General features: G+C 43.8%; 1 protein-coding gene across 1 annotated transcript in view; it reads left to right on the top strand.

Moving 5' to 3' along the window:
• Positions 1-20,236, top strand: part of FBXO38 (F-box protein 38) — a 3,050,069-nt gene that overhangs the window by 992,920 nt on the left and 2,036,913 nt on the right. The window contains exon 8 of the mRNA XM_044069370.1: positions 12,953-13,046. Coding sequence (XP_043925305.1) covers positions 12,953-13,046 — 94 coding nt within the window. The remainder of the gene's footprint in view (positions 1-12,952; positions 13,047-20,236) is intronic.

The following is a 20,236-nucleotide window of genomic DNA, read 5'->3' as shown; positions in this document are numbered from 1 at the left end:
GGACCCACTCATACCCACTCTGCAAGTTAGTCATGGCCCTGTGGAACACGGCCTTGGACATGCAAGTCCATCTGCTACAAGCTCAATTCCTGCCAGGCAAACCATGCTCACTGGCAGACGACCTAAGCAGAAATCTACTAGACCCACACGAGTGACAATTGGAGCTCAGCACCTTCAACCTTCTGATTCAGAAATGGGGGACCCCAGAGGTGGATCTCTTTGCCTCCCCCTTCAACCACCAGCTCAGCAAATTCTTCACCAGGAATCCTCACAGCAGGGCCTGGAAAAGTGGATGCCCTATCTTTTCAGTGGTTCAATCTCTCAATCTATGCCTTTCCCCCTCTGCCCCTTCTGTCAAGAGTATTACTCAAGATAAGACAGGAAAAACCAAGGACAATTCTGATTGCCCCAGACTGGCCATTCCAGCACTGGTACCCACTCCTGTACAGCCTGTCACCGGTGCCACCCTGGCACCTATACCAGAACCCATCCCTGCTCTCACAGCAGGAGGGACAGATTTTTGCATCCGCAATTGCAAACCCTAAATCTTGCAGCCTGGCTTATTCCTTGAATTCTCCCCCTGCAACCCTAAGCAAGCAGGTGCTGGACGTCATTCTCGAGGCCAGAAGACCCAGTACAAGAAAATCGTATGCTGATAAGTGGAAAAGGTTCTGCTCCTGGATTCAGTCTAAAGGAGAGGACACAACAATGACCTCTGTGCCTCTAATTCTGGATTACTTAGCAGATCTACTCCACAAAGGCCTGTCCTTCTCCTCCATTAAGATACATGCCTCAGCCATTTTGGCTCATTTCAACACTGAGCCACCTTTCTTCTCACACCCTCTTATCAGACAATTCCTGAGAGGGGCAAACAACTTAAGGCTGCCAAGGAAAGCACCCACCCCTACTTGGAACCTTAACTTTGTACTGGAAAAGCTCATGCTTCCCCCTTTTGAACCTGCAGCATCAGCAGAGTTAAAATTCCTCTCTTGGAAAACAGCCCTGCTTCTGGTCATCACTTCAGCTAGAAGAGTGTCTGAGCTACAAGCACTCATGGCTGTGGAGCCCTTCATTATTTTCCATGCTGACAGGGTTTCCCTAAGGACTAACTCTTCCTTTATGCCTAAAGTGGTGTCCAGTGTGGCTCTCAACCAATTCATCCATTTGCCTACTTTCTTCCCTAATCCCCAAAATAAAGGGAAAGGGATCCCGCACTCCTTGGAGGTGCACAGACAGCTCAGATTCTACCTTGATAGGACCAAGCCCTTCAGAAAATCTGACCAGTTACAACAGGGGCAGAGGTCAAGGCCATTTCAAAACAATAAGTTTCCAAATGGATAACACACTGCATCCATTTGTGCTACAAGCACCATGGGAAGCCTACCCCCCCAGGGGGTCATAACACATTCCACTAGGGCAGCGTCTACCTCTACAGCATTTCTCAGGGGAGTCCCTACCAGGGACTTCCTGGAAGCTGCTACCTGGAGTTCTGTACACACCTTCACCAAGCATTACCACCTGCCTATCTTTTCCAAATCCAGTGCAGGTTTTGCAGCAACAGTACTGCAAGGCATACTAGCCAGCTCTAACTCTTCTTGACTGCCTCCACCCTTCTTCAGCTTTTGGAATCCACCCAAGTGTGATGACTGCAACAGTGAAACACAAAGAACATAGTACAGTTGTGTACACTTACCATAAATGTAGATGTTCGAGTGTATTCACTGTTGCAGTCCTGGTTTCCCTCCCTCCAGCCCCCTGGTTTCTCTCTCTCCTCTCTATGGCTATTACTCACCACTGTCAGGGGAATTATTGGTATTTACTTTTTACTGGTGGTCTTTTCCCCACCATAACTTAGCTCCCTATTTGGGGGACTCTTGACATTTGGGGCAAGAAAAACATGGAATGGCGTCGGCTGCCTGTTTTTATACCCCTGATGACCTGACGTCAGTCCTGGAGCGACAGCATCCGACACAGAAGTACTAAGTCTCTGGTATTCGGGCCGACTGAGGGCTACCTGCAGGCAGATAACCCAAGTGTGATGACTGCAACAGTGAATACACTCGAACATCTACTTTTATGGTAAGTGTACACAACTGTGCTTTCCTTGTATATACATTCATGTGCAATAACTGCATTCATCCCATAATGCATCTTCTGTCCTTGATAACTGTTAATCTCAAGGCCGGGTTTAGTTAACATGCATATCATTTTTTCACTCCCCTTTGTTACACTGAAACTTTATGTCCCTTTTGTATCCTTTATTAGCATGTGTGTGCAACTGTACTACTGTCATTGACATTAATTATCACTGCATCAGTATTGCAGGTTTTATGTCAAAAGTGATGTTATACACCGTTGTCACATTTGCATGCAGGATATGAGTACACTTTCAACTTGAACTAATTAAATATTCATTGCAACACAATTCATTGTACATTTCCCCCCATTTTACTGCCCCTCCTTCTCTATTCGTTCCCTGTACTTGCCCTTAATACGTCTGGGCTACCACTCATCCTTCTATGTGAACACTGCATATATGCAAGATGTTTTGTTTACATTCTGTGGTTTCAAGTACCTTCCCATGTACACGGACACTATAGCTGGCCAGAAAAAGGTGCTTGCAAATGTGTAAGCACAATGAACAGCATGCATATTTCATTAGCACTGCTTCTCATCATTCTAACACACTTATGTTGTATAGGTGAAGCACAGCACCTACACAATTGTTAATGAATCCTAGGCCTAGTTTTTACACTTATTTTTGTAAACCCTCAAGACAAATATGATAAAAATGCTAAGAATAAGAATATGTACAATCAGCAAACGACATATACTTGCACCCCTCTTTCATCCAACAACAAAATAGTTTCCAATATATACAACAGTGAAAGGCTGTTTTCTTGGTTTATTTCTAATGTAGTCTGTCTAAGTTACAAAGTCTAATTATTCTGAACTTTAATGTATTCATTCTTTGTGGCACATCCATGTATATAAAATAATGATTCTTTTTACATTAGTAATTTCAAAATCATGTTCAGTATCACTAGAGAGATAGTGAATGCCCCCACTGTGAAGGTGAAGTTGTGCTGATCCTTTTAGAGACATATATGTATTTAAACTGTGAGGTTAATATGATCAAAATGTTCATGATATACCCAGTGGCATTTAGATTATAAACTTCTAGGGATCCATTAAAGTAAACAAATAAATAGGGCAAACAAATTAATAAATTTTTAAGTCTGCTTCTGTCAGCAGGTGTAATAGACTCAGAAGAATAAATTTAAAACCCGTCTATAAAAAGGGGATATTTATTTATTTGCATCATATTTACAGTAAAATAATCAAAACTCTTGTAGCCCAGGCAGGTATGACCCTAGCCCTGAGTAGCAGCCTGCCATCACCCAGAATGATACCACAGTACAAGGACAAAATGATTGACTTCAACAGTTGGCTAAGATTCTGGTGTCATTCTAAGGGGATCCAGTATCTGTCTGCCTGGGATGGCATGATTGACAGACCACGATGCTTTGCCAGAGATGGCCTGCACCTGTCGCCCTTGGGATTCCGGATACTGGCTAAGGCTCTTGCCACCCCATAATGCCTTTTTTAGGCAAGGTTCAAATGACAAATTCACCACTGTAACAGGTACAAGCAAGCAAAATCTGAGGGTAATGCTACTCAGTGCTAGAAGTCTAAACCTCAAAATGCATTCACTGGAGACACTCTTTAAAATGGAGAACATTGACATCTGTGCAGTAATAGAGACCTGGTTCAAGGCTCCAGAGAGCACCCCTGCATCACACCATTCGGCCACCTAACCTGGACTGAAACACTAAAGGTGGAAGCGTGTCCATATTCATTAAATGCATGCAAAAACTGAGTGTAATGCTACTCAGTGCTAGAAGTCTAAATCTCAAAATGCACTCACTCGAGGCACTCCTTAAAATGGAGAACATTGATATCTGTGCAGTGACTGAGACTGGTTCAAGGCTCTAGAGAGTACCCCTGCATTACCAGGCTATAACTCATACCACACTTTTAGGCTATCTAACCTGGACCAGAACACCAAAGGCAGAGGTGTGTCCATATTCATTAAGGATATCCACACCTCCAGGCTAGTTGCACAGCATAGTGCATCCGAGGTTATCCAAGTGCAACTAACTCTGGGCAAAACTGCAGTCCAGATTGTAGCTTGCTACAGATCCCCCACCATGCCTCAGGATTCTCACTCCTCTTTTCTTGATATACTGGAAAATATTAGGGTTCAACCAAACACCCTAATAATGGGAGATTTCAACTACCCCACCATTAACTGGGGAAACTACTCATGTACCAACTCCTTCACTCAACGCTTTCTGGAATTCATAAATTCCAATGCCCTGGATCAGCTTATCCACACCCCCACCAGGGGCAACAATATTCTAGACCTAGTCATTACCAACATGAGTGACCGGTGTTCCACATCTGAAATCAACTCCTCGTTGGTCAGATCTGACCATAAGCTAATCACTCTACATAGCCGCATCCCACCCCCCACCAACCATTAAGGAAACCACGGTAAAAATATTTCTCCAAAGCCAACTTCATGCTTCTTAAGACAGAAGTGGCGAACTTCATGACACCCATGCAGATGGAAAATACAGTTATGACTGCTGAATCCTACACAAATGCACTCTATAAGCACTTACACGAGTGCATGGATTGTCCTATTCCAAACAGAACCATGACGCTATCCTCCAAAAAAAGGAAGCCAATCTGGTGGACCCTGCCATAAACAAACTCTACAACAGAAGGAAGAAACTGTTGCAAAAGAGATTAAAATCCCATGAGTGGAGGAGCAGCCTGGTCAACCTCAGTAAGAAGCTGAGATCCCTTATAAGATCCTCCAAAGCTAGCTACGAAAACAAAATCGCCACTGATTCTAAGGGAAACCCCAAAGCATTCCATGGCTATGTCAAGAATCTCAATGGCAACACTCAGATCTGCTCTGAGTTACAGCACAATGGCACGAAAATTACAGAACCAGCTGATATTGCTAACATCCTGGCATATAGGTTCATTGCTAACTTTACCCCCCTCTCACCCCCTAAAGGGCCCATATCTATACAGGAAGAATGCAGAGTCCCTGTAATCACATCTATGCAGGTAAAAGCTGCATTCTCTAAAACCAAAAACACAGCATCCATGGGACCAGACAACATCCCAGGCTGCATTTTACACGAACTTCAGAATGAACTGGCTCCCCACTTAAGCACCATGTTCAACCATAGTCTCATGTCAGGCATTGTGCCCACTGAATGGTGCACGGCAACAGTTATCCCACTTCACAAAGGGGGAGCCACCACTGATCCTGGGAACTATCGCCCTTTTAGCCTAACGAGCCTTGTCTGCAAGGCCATGGAATGTGTCATAGTGGAACTCATAAACAAAGACATTGGTAACCTCCAAACTCTGGAGCACACCCAGTTCAGGTTTGTGAAAGGCAGATCATGCCTTCTGAACCTGATTGACTTCTTTGAGGCAGTCACCAAAGCCATAGACGAGGCTAAGGTGGTTCACACAGCCTATCTTGACCTCGCCAAGGCTTTTGACACCATCCCCCATTCCGGAATTATAGCTAAACTCACTAAACTAGGTATAAATCCCTACGTTACAAGATGGGTTACCAAGTGGCTCACTGACCGAATCCACACTGTAAAAGTTGTGGACTCCAAATCTGACTTCAAACCAGTGACAAGTGGAGTACCACAGGGTTCAGTCCTAGGACTTCTCCTGTTTGGTATCTACTTCTCTGAATTACAGGCTAACACAGAAGGCCTCTGGCTAAAGAAGTTTGCAGATGACTGCAAACTAGGAGCCATAGTCGAGTCCCCAAATGATGTGGACATCCTACAGAAGGGCCTCACTGAGACAGATGCCTGGTGTCAGAGGCATGGCCTCAAGCTCAATGCCAAAAAGTGCATTGTCATCCCCTTTGGTAAAAACTCTGTACCCATAAGCTACCACATAGGTGGCAGTCTACTTAACACGAAAGTGTGATGAGACCTTGGGACACAGGTGGGCAGTAGTCTCTCCTTTGATAATCATATCTCCACAGTAGTCAGGAAATCCTTCTACATGGCACACCTCATCACAAAAGGTTTCTCATCCAGGAAAAAAGAGGTCATTGTTCCCCTCTACTCATCACTCATTAGACCCATTATAGAGTACAAAGCCTCTTTTGGTATGTACCTCACAAGACATCTACAACAACTGGAAAGGCTGCAGAAATACCTCACAAAGAGGATTACCGGCCTCAAGTAGATGCCCTATGCAGACCGTCTCAAAAAACTCCAGCTTTACTCCGTCGCATATTGCCTACTCAAGGCGATCTCTGCCTAACATACAAAGCTATGTCAAACCCAGAGCTATTGGAAATGCTCCACGTAAAGAAATCTCAATCCCTCCGAGCTACAAGCTCTAGGGACCTAAACCTTGTCACCACAATAAACAGAACATGCTGGAGGGATAGATTCCTTTCCCAGAGACTTCCCATACTCTGGAACAAACTACCTATCTATATCAAACAAAGCTCCTCATTAGCACTCTTCAAGAAAAATCTTGATGATTGGATGGGAAATAGGAAATTCACCCCGGGTATCACCTCTGTGGCTCTGCTCGACAAGGGCACAGGAAAATAATTTTCTTGGGTGGCGAAATCCAGGGTACCTTTTTGGCTAGGCTTATATGTAGGCCCTAGGGCCGATAGCTTAGTACCTACCTATGAATCTATGAAACAACTGCAAGTTCAAATGCTCCATCTAAACTATATGGTTAGGTATTTTACAGCAGCTATGATCACTTATCTGGTATTGTTCCCATACATTTAATAACTACCCTGTACATGATATATAAACTGATGTGCATAAAATTAACATTTATTAAATTTATTTCTGTTAGAATAGTGTAAACAAATGAAGCTGCTGAGTTGCAGTGAGACTTTGAAAAAACATTTATAAATGTCCCTAAAAAGAATATCACAGCTTTTTGTAAGAAATTACACTCGTGAAATTTTATTACTAGCTGTATGCAAAATAGAAAGGTTGTGGTATGCAAGTCAAAATGTATAAAAAGAAATGTACTGAGCTACAGTTTTATAGATGTCTTTATTCTCAGTCTTCAGATAAACTCTGATTGACCCTGTGGTGCCTGGCATGTTTAATTTATACTAGCTGAATGTCTGAGCTTTTTGTTGCAAATTTAATTCATGTTACATCATCAAATTTACACTATAATATTATGTGAAATTTCGGTATGAACTATTTTGTCTAATATGAGACATTAAGTTTTGTGCTGCAGATAATTTGATGACTTGCCTGAGATGTCCAGTGATAAATCCCTTGAAATGTTCAGTGTTTTCAGTTTTCCCTGTTATTTTTTTAACTTTTTTTTGTTACTTTTAACTGCTTAGGTCATGATCATCTCATGAAATGTTATCACTTAAAGAGTGCCAGTTATATTTATAGTTAACATATTCATTACGGTTTTGGTAAATTTTAAGATGTTGTCTGTATTGATGGGGAAGGACAGATGATCTGATGTTGTCTTTCTCATCTTTGCCTCAACCATCGAGATTCGGATCCAATCTCAGATCCAACTTTGGGCACTTTTCAGACTTTGGATCCATAGCTCAAGCTCCTTCCATCACCCATAATCTTCTTCCAAGCCGCAGATTACCTTAGATGTCGTTTGCTGCTTCCTCTGACCAGACAGACGTGGGTAACTTGGCTCAAACGTTTTTGGCATACCTCCTATTGCCAGGGTCTTTACTACTACTGCTAACTTTTTACTTTCACCTCCCCTGGTTTAAAAAAAAAAAACACGATATGTCTACATTTCTCATAATTTTTAGTGCTGTATTTTTGTACTGTAGGGCTTGCACCTTTTTTTCCCCCTTTACTTCTACTAGTAATCTCTGTACCATTGTTGGTATTTTCTTTCCCAGACTTTGGGAGTACCTGTTTACCACTGCTGGTAAACTTGTCTTGTGCTATTTTTCTTCTTTGGAATTATTTTGCTGTTGTTTCTAACTTTTGCCTTTAGGAATGGACTACCTTGCTGTGATTGTCTGATAAGCCCATGGGTTTTAAAAAGTGCTCTTCTTGTGAGCATAAGATACCTAACTCTGATGCCCAGTTAGAATGTGTATTTTGTCTTGGACCACATATCTTGATATTGAGTGCGAGATTTGTTCTGGCTTCAACCACAGAACTTTGGTTGAGCACAGGAACAAGTTAGTACTCAGTGGGTTACCACCTTCTTTGTCTTCTTTAGTGTGTGGAGCTTCCCCCTCCATGAAGAAACTACTGGAGACATTTCTGGGAAGAAAAGAGGTAAGTCAAAGGAAAACCCAAAGGAATCGAGAAAGCATTCCCCCAACTGCTCACCTCACGCGCTGACAACTTCGGCTCTGCCATCCACAACTGGTTCAGTCCACTTCTTTGGATCAAACACTTTACTCTGTCTCCTTCCCATAGATAACCTCCGTTTTCCCAGGAGCAAAGTTTGTCAAGGCTACATTCTACATTTTTGGGGTGGTTGGTCTTCTGAAGCCCCTTCCCAGGAGGAGTCTGTGTTTCTTTAGGCCATTGGAACTTGCTCAGCTGCATCCTGGGTGGTTCCCCTGGTGGATGAAATAATGGAACTCAATTCCCATCAGGCTTGGAAGGATCTGGGTACCACAGAATCTATTACTAAAAAGCCAAACAAGTACCTAGTTGCACCCAAAGGCCGTGTCCATTGGAGAATGGGTTCTACAATTGATGCCATGGTGGTTTTTGCAGCCACCAAAAAGGAATTTACCAAAGAAAGTCCTCGTGTTCACCCCATTAACAGGCTCTAGGGCACTGGACAGATTCAGAAAGTGATTTTTTTCTTCAGCAACCTTTGGTCTGTCGTCGTTGAATTACATGGCACATTTCACAAGGTTTCAGAAGGATTTAACAAAAGAGCTTAACAAATCTGTCTCGGGGTCCATATTGGTGAAGGACAAAAATGCAGTGTCTTTGCAACTGTCTACCCTTCAGTCCCTGTCAAATGCCTCTATGCTTCTGATTTCACATGCAATGGAAAGTGTTTCAGGAGTGATGGGTTCAAGCATTACCATTAGGAGACATGTCTGGATGTACCTCTGCAACTTTATAGACCCCTACAAGACTTTTTTAATCAGTGAACCACTCGATGGATCTACCTTATTTGGACTCAAAGTTAGAGACTTTCTCTAGGAGTGAGTGGGATGGGAAAACCCTATCTGCCATAGGGATACATTTATATACCCCTCAAAGGACCTTTTCAAGAAACCAGAAAAGGGGCAGGAAGATGTAGTTCTGAAAATCACAAAGGTTTTCTGAGGATTCCTATGGAGACATATCCCCTGTGGCAGATCCCCTGTGGCAGAGGGGGGAACTCTAATGGCATATGTCACCTGTGTGGCAGAGGGAATTGCAAAACCAAGGCTTCAGAGGTCTATTTTCTGAGAAGCCTTTCCAGCACCCCTGAATGGTTGCCCATTTGCTTCACTCTGCAGACAGTTAGGGGGAGCTTATCTCTGCACTCGCAGGCCTAAATGTCCATCACCAAAGATGTCTGGGTGCAGAAAATAATTACCAGGGGTTATTATTACATTCTCTTTTTCCTTCTTCCACCTACTCTGTCAATACAAATTCTCAGCATACCACCCCATCAGAGAAAAGAGGCAGTGTTAGAATTAGAAATATGCTCTTGAAGAGTCATCCAAGAATTCACACCAGACCAGCAATGGTTCATAACTTAACCAAGTATCTTTTTGGTGCCAAAGAAAACTGAACACTTCAGGCCAGTATTGTACCTAAGCCATTGGAACCAATTTGTCAAACACTCAAAGTTCTGAATGGTTACATTTCAGCCCATACTCCCTCTTTTGAAGAAGGGCGATTTGATATTCCCCATAGATCTTCCAGATGCATACTATCACGTAAACATAGATAATCCAGGAGATACCTTCGCTTCCTGCTGTGAGCCAGTCATTATAAGTTCAGAGCCCTGCCCTTTGGTTCCACTGCAGTCCTCAGGGTATTCACTAAGAGTTTGGCAGTGGTTGCAGCTCACCTGAGATTGCTGGGATTCCAGGTCTTTTCTTATCTCAATGACTGGCTCCTCATGGCTGCCACCAGGCATCTGCTGATACATACCAGGGACTGCCTGTTGCAGTTATGTCTTTACCTGCGCATCACAGTCAGCTACAACAAATCTCATCTGTCTCCCTTTCAAATGATGGAGTTCATAGTCGCTCATCTGGATATAGTTTCTCACGTGGAACGACTCCCTCAATCCAGACTAGCCAAGTTACAATGTCAGGCCACACTTGTTTTGTTTCTTCAGTCACCAGCAGTGAGGTTGGTCTTTCAGCATCTTGGTCTAATGGCAGCCTCCATAACTCTTCTGATTCTAGCTAGATTCTATATGAGAGTACTACAGTGGGCCCTGAAATAATATCCCATGACCTTGCCAATTCGAGTAACAAAGATTTGCAAATGGCATGTCTCATGCTGGATTCATACACTAGATGTCTCTCAGGGCTACCCCTTTGACCTACCTTTGCCCAAGGCCAGGGTGACCACAGATGCTTCCCAGCTGGGGTGGGGCATTACATGAGACAGTCTAAGGCATGTGGTCCCACTTAGAGGCCAACCTTCACATCAGTGTCCTAGAAATGAAGGCAGTTCTCCTAGAGTTGCAGGCATTTCAAGACAGCTTCCCTCAAAGGACAATTGCCATACAGACAGACACAACATGCCGGTGGTCTGGTATGTCAACAAACAGGGAGGAACCCGAGCTTATTCATTATGTCAGGAGGCAGTGAGTGTGGCAATGAGCGATCTCTTCAGACTGCTTTCTTTTGGCAGTGCACTTCCTGGGCGAGTCCAAGATTTTAGCAAACAGACGGAGCGGATCTATTCTTCTGCCTCATGAGTGTTCTCTCAGTCCATCAGTGGTGGAACAGGTTTTTCATCACCTCTGCCCACAATTTTAAATGTGACAGGTATGTTGCTCTAATCCCTTCTGAGGGGGGGTCACTGAGAGATGCTTTGATTCTCAGCTAACCTTCTGGTCTCCTTAAATCTTACCCTCCTACTCCTCTAATATCAAAATAGTTACAGAAAGCATGTAAACAGAAGAGCAGAGTGATCCTTATTGCTCCATTCTGGCCTCGCCAGGTGTGGTTCCCCTTCCTTTGGCTTCATCTGGTATACCCTCTGTGGGTTCTCGATCCTTCTCCAAATCTCAGCCAGACATACAAGCCCTCAAGTTTACCATATGTTTTCTCCACTTCCAGTGATGGCTAGATGGTTCAGGCTTTCTTCCCAAGTTATGAGTATCATTACATCTTTCCAAAAGGATTCTACTAGGAAGATATACAAGAGCAAATGGAAAAGTTTTTTTATTTGGGTGCATGAGAGACACCTAGACCCCTTTTGGCACCCATTCCAGCAGCATTAGATATACTGGCCTTCATTTTCCATAATGGTACAAGTTAGTCCAAAATCAAGGTACAGCTGGCTGCAATCTCCAGTTATGTAGGGTCAAGATAATTTGTCATTAGCATCCCTTATGGCAAAGCCTTCCTCAATGGTACCTTTTTACTCAGATCACCTTTTAAGGATCCACCCCTCCCTGGAACTAGACTATTTTTTTACAGGCTTTAACTTAGTCTCTGTTTGAACTAGCAGCAAATGGTGATTTAAACTTTTTGTCTTGGAAAACCATTTTTCTAGTTGTTTTTAATATCAGCTATATGAGTATCTGAACACCAGGCTTTTTCTTGCGAGCCACCTTATATTATGCTTCATAAAGATAGGCTTTCTCTTCACACCAATACTTCTTTTCTACCGAGAGTGCCTTCTGAATTTGCCCTTAACCAATTCATAAATTTACCAGTTTTCTTTCCAAAATTTTCCAATAAAGAAGAATATATGCTTCATTTATTGAGTGTGCACAGACAACTGAGATTTTATCTCCATAGAAAAAAACTTTCAGGAAATCTGATAAGTTATTTATTTCATTTTCCAGTAGCTGAATAGGGTAAGTCTGTGTCAAAGGTCACATTAGAGTGGTGGCTCACTGATTGTAATTCTTATCTTTATAAACAAAAAGGTTTGTCATTGGCAAGACCACTACAAGCTCATTCTACAATATCAGTATCCATTTCTTCTGTCTTCCTATCATCCAGATATTTGTACTGCTGCTACCTGATCCAGTGCTCATACCTTCACAGCTCATTACAAATTGGATATCCTTTTTAGGATCAGGGCATCGTTTGGCTGTGAAGTACTCTGGATTATCCTTCTATGAAACCACCCTAGGATTTTACTAGCTTGGGTACTCCCTCCCAGTGGTTGAGGAATGAATGAAAAAGATAACATCAGATACAAAAGTGGATGTGCTTGCAATAAAGATGCATTTGAGTTGTCTGCTTTCATCCTTCCTTGACCTATCCTCTCTCCTTTCACATTTCCTTTGTTATAAGATACTACTGTGGCTTCCTGGTATGACCTAGAGGTATATCCACTTGTTTTTTTCCCTCTTTGAGCTCTAGATACCGTTACTATCATGCTTTTACAGTTTTGTTTTAACTTTTGTGAGTCTGTTTTCTTTCCCGTATACTGATATTAAGGGGCAAACTTGATCTGAGGCAATCTGGGGCTTGGAAGAGGATTATGAGTAAGGGGAAGAGCTTGTGCTATGGATCCAAAGTCTCAGAAGTTGGATCTGAAACCCAGGGGTTAAGGAAGGATGTAAACAGACAGCAGAGATGCATTGTTATGGTAAGTACATATCTCTTTTTTTCGTTTATAAAGAATTACAAAATATGACCATGTTAATGGTTACTAAGCCAGAAAATATGAGTAATTTTTGAATTTCTTTTGTATTTTAGGAGGTTTCAGAAATTTACATACGATCATGTTTGGGGCGTGCAAGAATGCACTTGAAGTGGATCTTGGTTACCTTATCATAACTGCAGCACGAAGGTATGTTAAAAATAAATCTGTCTGCTTGGTTCTGTAGCACTAAACCAGAAGAAAATATTTTTTGAATTTGTTCATTTTATCTATTATCCAGTGAATGTTGGCAATTTGATCTCTGGTGCTTTCTGCACCTTATAAAACCAACCTGTACACAAGTTCTTAAGTATAGACTGTGCTATGACCTCTAAGGCCTTTGTAAACCTAGCCGCACAGTCCAACCCAGATGTTCTTCGTGTTTCACTGTTGCAGTCATTACATTTGGGTTATCTGCCTGCAGGTAGCCCTCAGCCGGCCTGAATGTCAAAGTCTTGGATTCCTGCGTCGGATGCTGCCTCTTCTTCCATGCCATCAGGTCGTCAGGGGTATAAAACATGCAGCCGATGGCGTTACATCAGCCTTTCTTACCACGTGGTGCCTGAAGCAGAAGCAGTTTGCAAGTGCCGGTCAGACGACTCCTGAAATTTTCGTTTTCGAGTTTCAGAACCGAAGTCTTCGAAAAAAGTTAAGTACCCCGTTGGGGATCCTTTTTCTTGCTCTTAAATGATGTCAGTAAAAGTTAACGATCGTCTTACCTGTGGAAAGCAAATACCTCATAAAGATTTTCATTTGTACTGCATTCCTTGCTTAGGCCCCGACCACGACATCTCTAGCTGTCGGTTTTGTGCCTTATTCAACCCCCAAACTATTTGTCGGTCTATTTTCGCAGCAAATTATTTTGGTACTCTGTTTAACTATCCAGAAATGGCTTCGGTAAGCCATCCGACTACCGATATTCTGAAAAAACATAAGAGAAAGACAGAGACACAGACCGCATAGGTTCAAAACTGCCGATGATGCTTCCATTAAGCTAGTCGCCAGTTCGCCGGTACTCAATGAGGCGCTTTCGGAGACCCTGATACCCTTTCCCCGACGTCAGAGCGCCTGGGGTATAAGAGAGTCAGCCGACGCCATCTTCCCCAGTCTTTCTTGCCACGTGGTGCCCGAAGCAGAAGCAGTTCGCAAGTGCCGGTCGGCCAGCTCCTGTAAATTCAGTTACCGAAGACTTCAAAAAGCTAAGTACCCTGTTGGGGACTCTTTCTTGCCTCAGCCGATGTCAGATCAAACGCTTAAAGTTAATAATTGCTTGACTTGTGGGAAACAAATACTTCATAAGGATTTCCATTCCTACTACCTCCCTTGCCTAGGCCCAGACCACGACGTCTCGGCCTGTACTGCCTGTGCCTCCTTTAATCAACGCACTCTTAGGCGTCGGTCGGAGTTTGCAGAGGAATTTTTTGGGGCTAGTTTCTCTTATAAAATGCCGTCGGAGACTCAGACTTCTCATTTAACCAAAAAACAGAAGGACAAGGACCGACACACGCGGACCGTGGTTTCGGCTGAAACCACGCCTAGGCCTACCGCGAGTGTCTCTGTCTTGGCTGAAACAGAGTCCTTGGTACTTCCGACCGTGGAAACGGTACAACCGACAGCCTCTGCCCCGGAGGCTTCTTCTGAGTCGGTTATGGATTTACCCTCGGAAACCAGTGTTCAGGAAACTACCGACACCATTCCCTTAGACAAGACTACCCCAGCACGTGGAGCAGCCAGGCCCCCTGCATCCATGTCCATTAAAGCATTCACTAGGGCTAAAGCTGCTAAGCAACAAAAAACTCTGCCTCCCAAGACTATTTCTCAGGGATCCACTACAGGTTCACAGATACTAAGTTTGGCTGAGGATCTTATTTCCTTAATCAGGGGATCCCAGCCTCATCCGGACAGGGGCTCTCAACCTCCTCTAGACAAAAGGCCCAGGGTTGAGTCCGCTGATCCTCAGTCCTCTGATGAGGCCTCTGATGGCTCTACTCTATTAGATTACCAGGAGGAGGCCTTTACGGCCTCACGAGGATTCTGATGCAGAGGAATCCATTCCCTCTGCCTCCCTGCCTGAAGAGCTGTCCTTTGGGGAGACCCTTCACTCCATGAGAGAGCATTTCCAATGGCAGGGCCAGGAATTCTCCGATTCCAGGAAGAGATTAAGGACTTTTCTTCATTTACCTCAGCATAGACCTTTGGCTATTCCTCCTGTTTTAAGTGTCATTGATGATGTGTATTCTGAGTCTAGCACTACCCCTGACACCCTTCCTCCGGCTCCTGTTAAACCCGATAGGTACTACAGGGTCCCGGACTCACATCATTTCCTTTACAAGGCCCACTCTGCTGACCCAGAAACTATTTCCCAGGGTCCTAAAGGGGTTGCAGTTGCCACTATTAAAAATCCACTCCCCTCTGAAAGGGAGTCCAGGGCTTTAGAGAGATGGGGTAAAAAAGTGTATACTTCTTCCACTCTGTCTATGAGGGCTTTAAATTGTCAATTTCATATGATACAGTACCAAGAGTATTTGTTGGATGAATTGCAGAAAAAGCTGTCTTCTCCTGATACCCTAGACCGTAAGTCACTTCAGGATCGGGTATATAATTCACAACAGGTTAGCAACCATTTCTTGCAGTGTGGTTATGATGCATTGGAATCTTCATGTAGGTCAGCAATGACAGGTGCAGTCATACGTAGACATGCATGGCTGAAGGAACAATCTCTGCCAGATCATGTTAAGGCTAAGCTTCTGGATGCTCCACTAGAAAAGCAAAAGTTATTTGGCTCCACTGCTCAGGAGGTCTTAAAGAAATTTGAGGAAAAGGCTAAATCTGTACAAACAGTCAAAGATTTCCTCCAGGTACAACCACCAAGATTCAGCAGAAATTGGCCTTCTAAGAATTGGTCCTTTCCGGAAGAGAGATATCAAAGAGGCAAGAACAAGCGTGCTAGAGGTAGAGGGCAAGCTAGAGGCACCTACAGAGGACGTCAATGGCAGCCTCCTAACCAGCGAGGTAGTGCAGGACCAACAACTGCTGCACAAGGACAGACTCAATGACTTCACCTTGATCCCGCCAACCAGGGCTCAATTAGAAGCACCTTTGGGTGGAAAATTGTCTTTATTCTCAAGAAATTGGCACAGTATTACAAGGGACAAATGGACACTGCAAATAATAGACAAAGGATACAGGTTCCATTTCCATACATTACCAAAAAGAAAAGGAATGCCAAACCTGCCACCAAATCAATGGGCAGAGGCTGTAAAACAAATTGCCAACCTATTGCAAATGAAAGCTATAGAAAAGGTTCCTCTCGCAGAACAAGGCCAAGGATTTTATTCCAAACTATTCCTTGTCCCAAGAAAAGAAAAACAATGGAGGCCTATTCTCGATTTGTCCGCACTCAATACTTATCTCATTGTGCCAAAATTCAAAATGCTGACCCTACAGCAACTCCTTCCCATGCTGGGCAAGGGGTCTTGGCTGGTAACTCTAGACCTCAAGGAGGCATACCTGCATGTCCCTATCAGACAAAGTTGCAGAAGACACCTCAGATTTCTTGCAGGTTCAGAGCATTATCAATTCTCAGCATTGCCCTTTGGCTTATCTACTGCGCCCAGAGTATTCACGAAATGCCTGGCATCAGTAATTGCACACTGCAGACTTCAGGGGATTCAAATATACCCGTATCTGGACGACTGCCTTATACAAGCGGACAGCCAACAAACTTTGGAAAAACATTTGAATTATGCCATCTGCCTTCTGCAGGCCTTGGGATACACAGTCAACATTCAAGACTTGTACCATCCCAAAGAATAACTTTTCTGGGTGCGGAACTAGATACAACCACCCAAATGGCTTTTCTCACAGAAGAAAAACAAAGACAACTACTGGATTACTTCAAAAATCTGACAAAATAAACTCAGATGACTGCAAGGAAAATCCTGCAGGCCCTGGGTTACATGGCATCGTGCATTCTTCTGATTCCACAAGCAAGGCTGCATATGAGAAAACTACAATGGTACCTAAGGAGTTTATGGTCTCAGCACAATCACAGCCTAGAAGCTTTGATACCACTCATTCCATGCCTTCAAAAGGAATTCCTGTGGTGGGCCCAAGCAAGCCAGTCAAACAGGGGTCTGCCTTTCAGCAAACCAGTAACCAGCCAAACCATTACCTCGGACGCTTCAGACCATGGATGGGGAGCACACATGGAGGACAGATGCATCCAAGGACTATGGTCTCAGAAAGAATTGTGCATGCACATAAACCAAAAGGAAATGCTGGCAGTGATACATGCAATCGAGGCCTTCAAGCACTTTCTACATCAAGGCCACCTGCTAATAAGGACAGACAATACCACAGTTATGTGGTACATAAACAAGCAAGGAGGTACCCATTCCTACCCTCTTTGCAGACTAGCAATGAATCTTTGGGAACTTTCCCTAAAACTCAATATAGAGCTGCAAGCCCAGTTTGTGCCAGGAAAAGACAATATACTGGCGGACAGCTTAAGCAGAAATACCATGGATCCACATGAATGGATGCTACACCCGGACATCTTCCTTCAGATAACACAATTTTGGGGAAAGCTGGACATATATCTTTTTGCCTCCCACCACAATCATCAACTGAAGAAATTCTGTTCAAGGACATACCACCCACAAGTATGGAAAGTGGACGCCCTCTCTTTCAGCTGGACTACTCTAACAGTGTACGCATTCCCACCTCTTCCACTAATGACCAGGGTCTTACTGAAAATCAGGACAGAACAGCCAAAAGTGATTCTAATAGCCCCGGACTGGCCAAGGCAGCACTGGTACCCACTGTTACGATGCCTGTCACACACGAAACCGTGGCCTCTACCACAATGGCCACTCCTTCTGACACAGCACAATTACAAAACTCTGCACTCCAGCCTGAAAACCCTGCAGCTGACAGCCTGGAGAATACCTTGACTCCTCACCAGGAAAAGCTATCCAAGAGAGTGAAGGATATCATCATGGAAGCTCGCAGACCTTCCACGAGAAAGGCATATTCAGCAAAATGGAAAAGATTCCACACTTGGAGCACTGCAAAGGGCCTAGATGCCACAGTGATGAGCATGGCACATATCCTGGAATACTTGGCAGAAATGCTCCACAATGGCCCTTCTTACTCTTCCATAAAAATTCATGCTTCAGCAATTTCAGCAGAATACAATACTGATCCACCTGTCTTCTCTCATCCTCTCCTAAGGCAGTTTCTAAGAGGAATTAAAAACATCAATCCTCCAAGAAAACCACCAGTGCCTACATGGGACCTTAACTTCATGTTGGAAAAGTTGACTCTACCTCCCTTTGAACCAGCAGCATCTTCAGAGTTACAGTTCCTGTCTTGGAAGACTGCCTTCCTTCTGGCCATAACCTCAGCAAGAAGAGTATCTGAATTGCAGGCACTCATGGCAGTACAACCGTTTCTTATTTTTCATCAGGACAGAGTCTCCTTGAGAACCAATCCTTCATTCATGCCAAAGGTGGTATCCAGGGTCTCATTGAACCAAGCTATTCACCTGCCTACCTTCTTTCCAGATCCAAGAAAACAAGGGAGAAAAACTTCTGCATACCCTGGACATTCACAGACAGTTACGCTACTACTTGGACAGAACTAAGACTTTCAGAAAAACTGACCAGCTGTTGGTAGCATATGCTGCAGGCATCCAAGGCAAAGCAATTTCCAAACAGACAATTTCAAAATGGATAGGAAATTGCATTCGATTCTGCTACTCTTATCATGGGAAAGCTGTGCCAGCTAACATTAGGCCTCATTCCACCAGAGCCACAGCCACCTCCACAGCCTTTTTAAGAGGGGTGGCTACCAAGGACATTTTAGAAGCTGCTACATGGAGCTCCGTGCATACATTTTCCAAGCATTACAATTTGCCCTTATATTCCAGATCCAGAGCAGGCTTTGCTACGGCAGTCCTGCAGGGCATTTTAGCTACACCATCATTTTCTTAGATCCTACCACCCCCAGCTTGGCTATGGTATTCTACCCATATGTAAGGACTGCAGATGCATCCTTGAAGGACATAGTACAGTTTTGTACCTACCATAAATGTAGATGTCCGATAGGTGTGCATCTGCAGTCAGGTTTTCCCTCCCTCCTTTCCCCTCTGTGGTATTTCTTGGGTACTTATCCCTCTTATAGCTAGCTGGGGTTATCTATTATGGTGCATTTGTTTTTTATTACTGTGCATACTTGGAATATTTTGCATTTCTCCAAATTTAGCTTTCCTTAGAGGGCACCTGGCATCTGGGGCAAGAAACACTGAGGAAGATGGCGGCTGACTCTCTTATACCCCAGGCGCTCTGATGTTGGGGAAAGGGTGACATCAGCCAACGCTGGACCCAGACTTTGGAATCCGGCCGACCGAAGGGCTGCCTGAGGCAGGACAACCCATATGTAAGGACTGCAGATGCATACCTATCGGACATCTACATTTATGGTAGGTACAAAACTGTACTTTCTGGACATTGTAGATGATGCCTTCTTGGAATCTAGCCTGGCCCCAGACACTTTACTTCCAGCTCCCAGAAAACCTGGCAGGTATTACAGAACACCAAGTTCCTCTTCAAGAATCCTACTGTGGGTCCAGAGACCATTTCCCAAGGACCAAAGGGCATTAAGGCTACTGCTGCCAAAAACCCTACCCCCGCTGATAGAGATTCCAGGGCCTTGGACAGATGGGGTAAGAAGGTATACACTTCTGCTACTTTGGCCATTAGGGCCTTAAATTGCCAGTTTTATATGCTATTACTTAAACAGAAAATTATGTTGATTCCTGACTGTACTGAACATAAAGAATTGCAGGATTTAATGCATTGTGCTGAACAAGTTGGTAAACATACTTTGCAATGTGGTTTTGACTCTTTAGAAGCATTGTGCAGGACTGCTGCCACTGGGTCTGTACTTAGAAGGCATGCTTGGCTTGAGCAAAACTTGCCAGATCATGTTAAAGCTAAATTACTGGATGCTCCCTTAAACCAAGACTGCCTGTTTGGCAACAAAGTAGAAAAAGTCCTTAAAAAGATGGAAGAAAATGCTAAATCTATGCAAACTGTTAAAGATTTCCTGCAAGTACAGCCCCTCAGATTTAGTAGGCATTGGCCTTCTAAGAATTGGTCCTTTCCAGTCTCTTCCATGCCTTCTCAGTCCAAACCTAGAACCAGCAGACCACCTAGGTTACAGTCTCAGGCTACACACAGGCCTAAGCAGTGGGGGGCACCCACTTCCAAAGCTGAAAGTAGTAAGACACCCCCTATGGAAAAAAATCACAATGACTTGACCTTAACCCTTGCAAG

The sequence above is a fragment of the Protopterus annectens genome, chromosome 4.part0 (assembly GCF_019279795.1).
Source record: "Protopterus annectens isolate FY-2018-M chromosome 4.part0, PAN1.0, whole genome shotgun sequence".
Taxonomy (NCBI): Eukaryota; Metazoa; Chordata; order Ceratodontiformes; family Protopteridae; genus Protopterus; species Protopterus annectens.
Note: the sequence above shows the minus strand (reverse complement) of the source record. Positions and strands in the feature narration are given on the sequence as shown.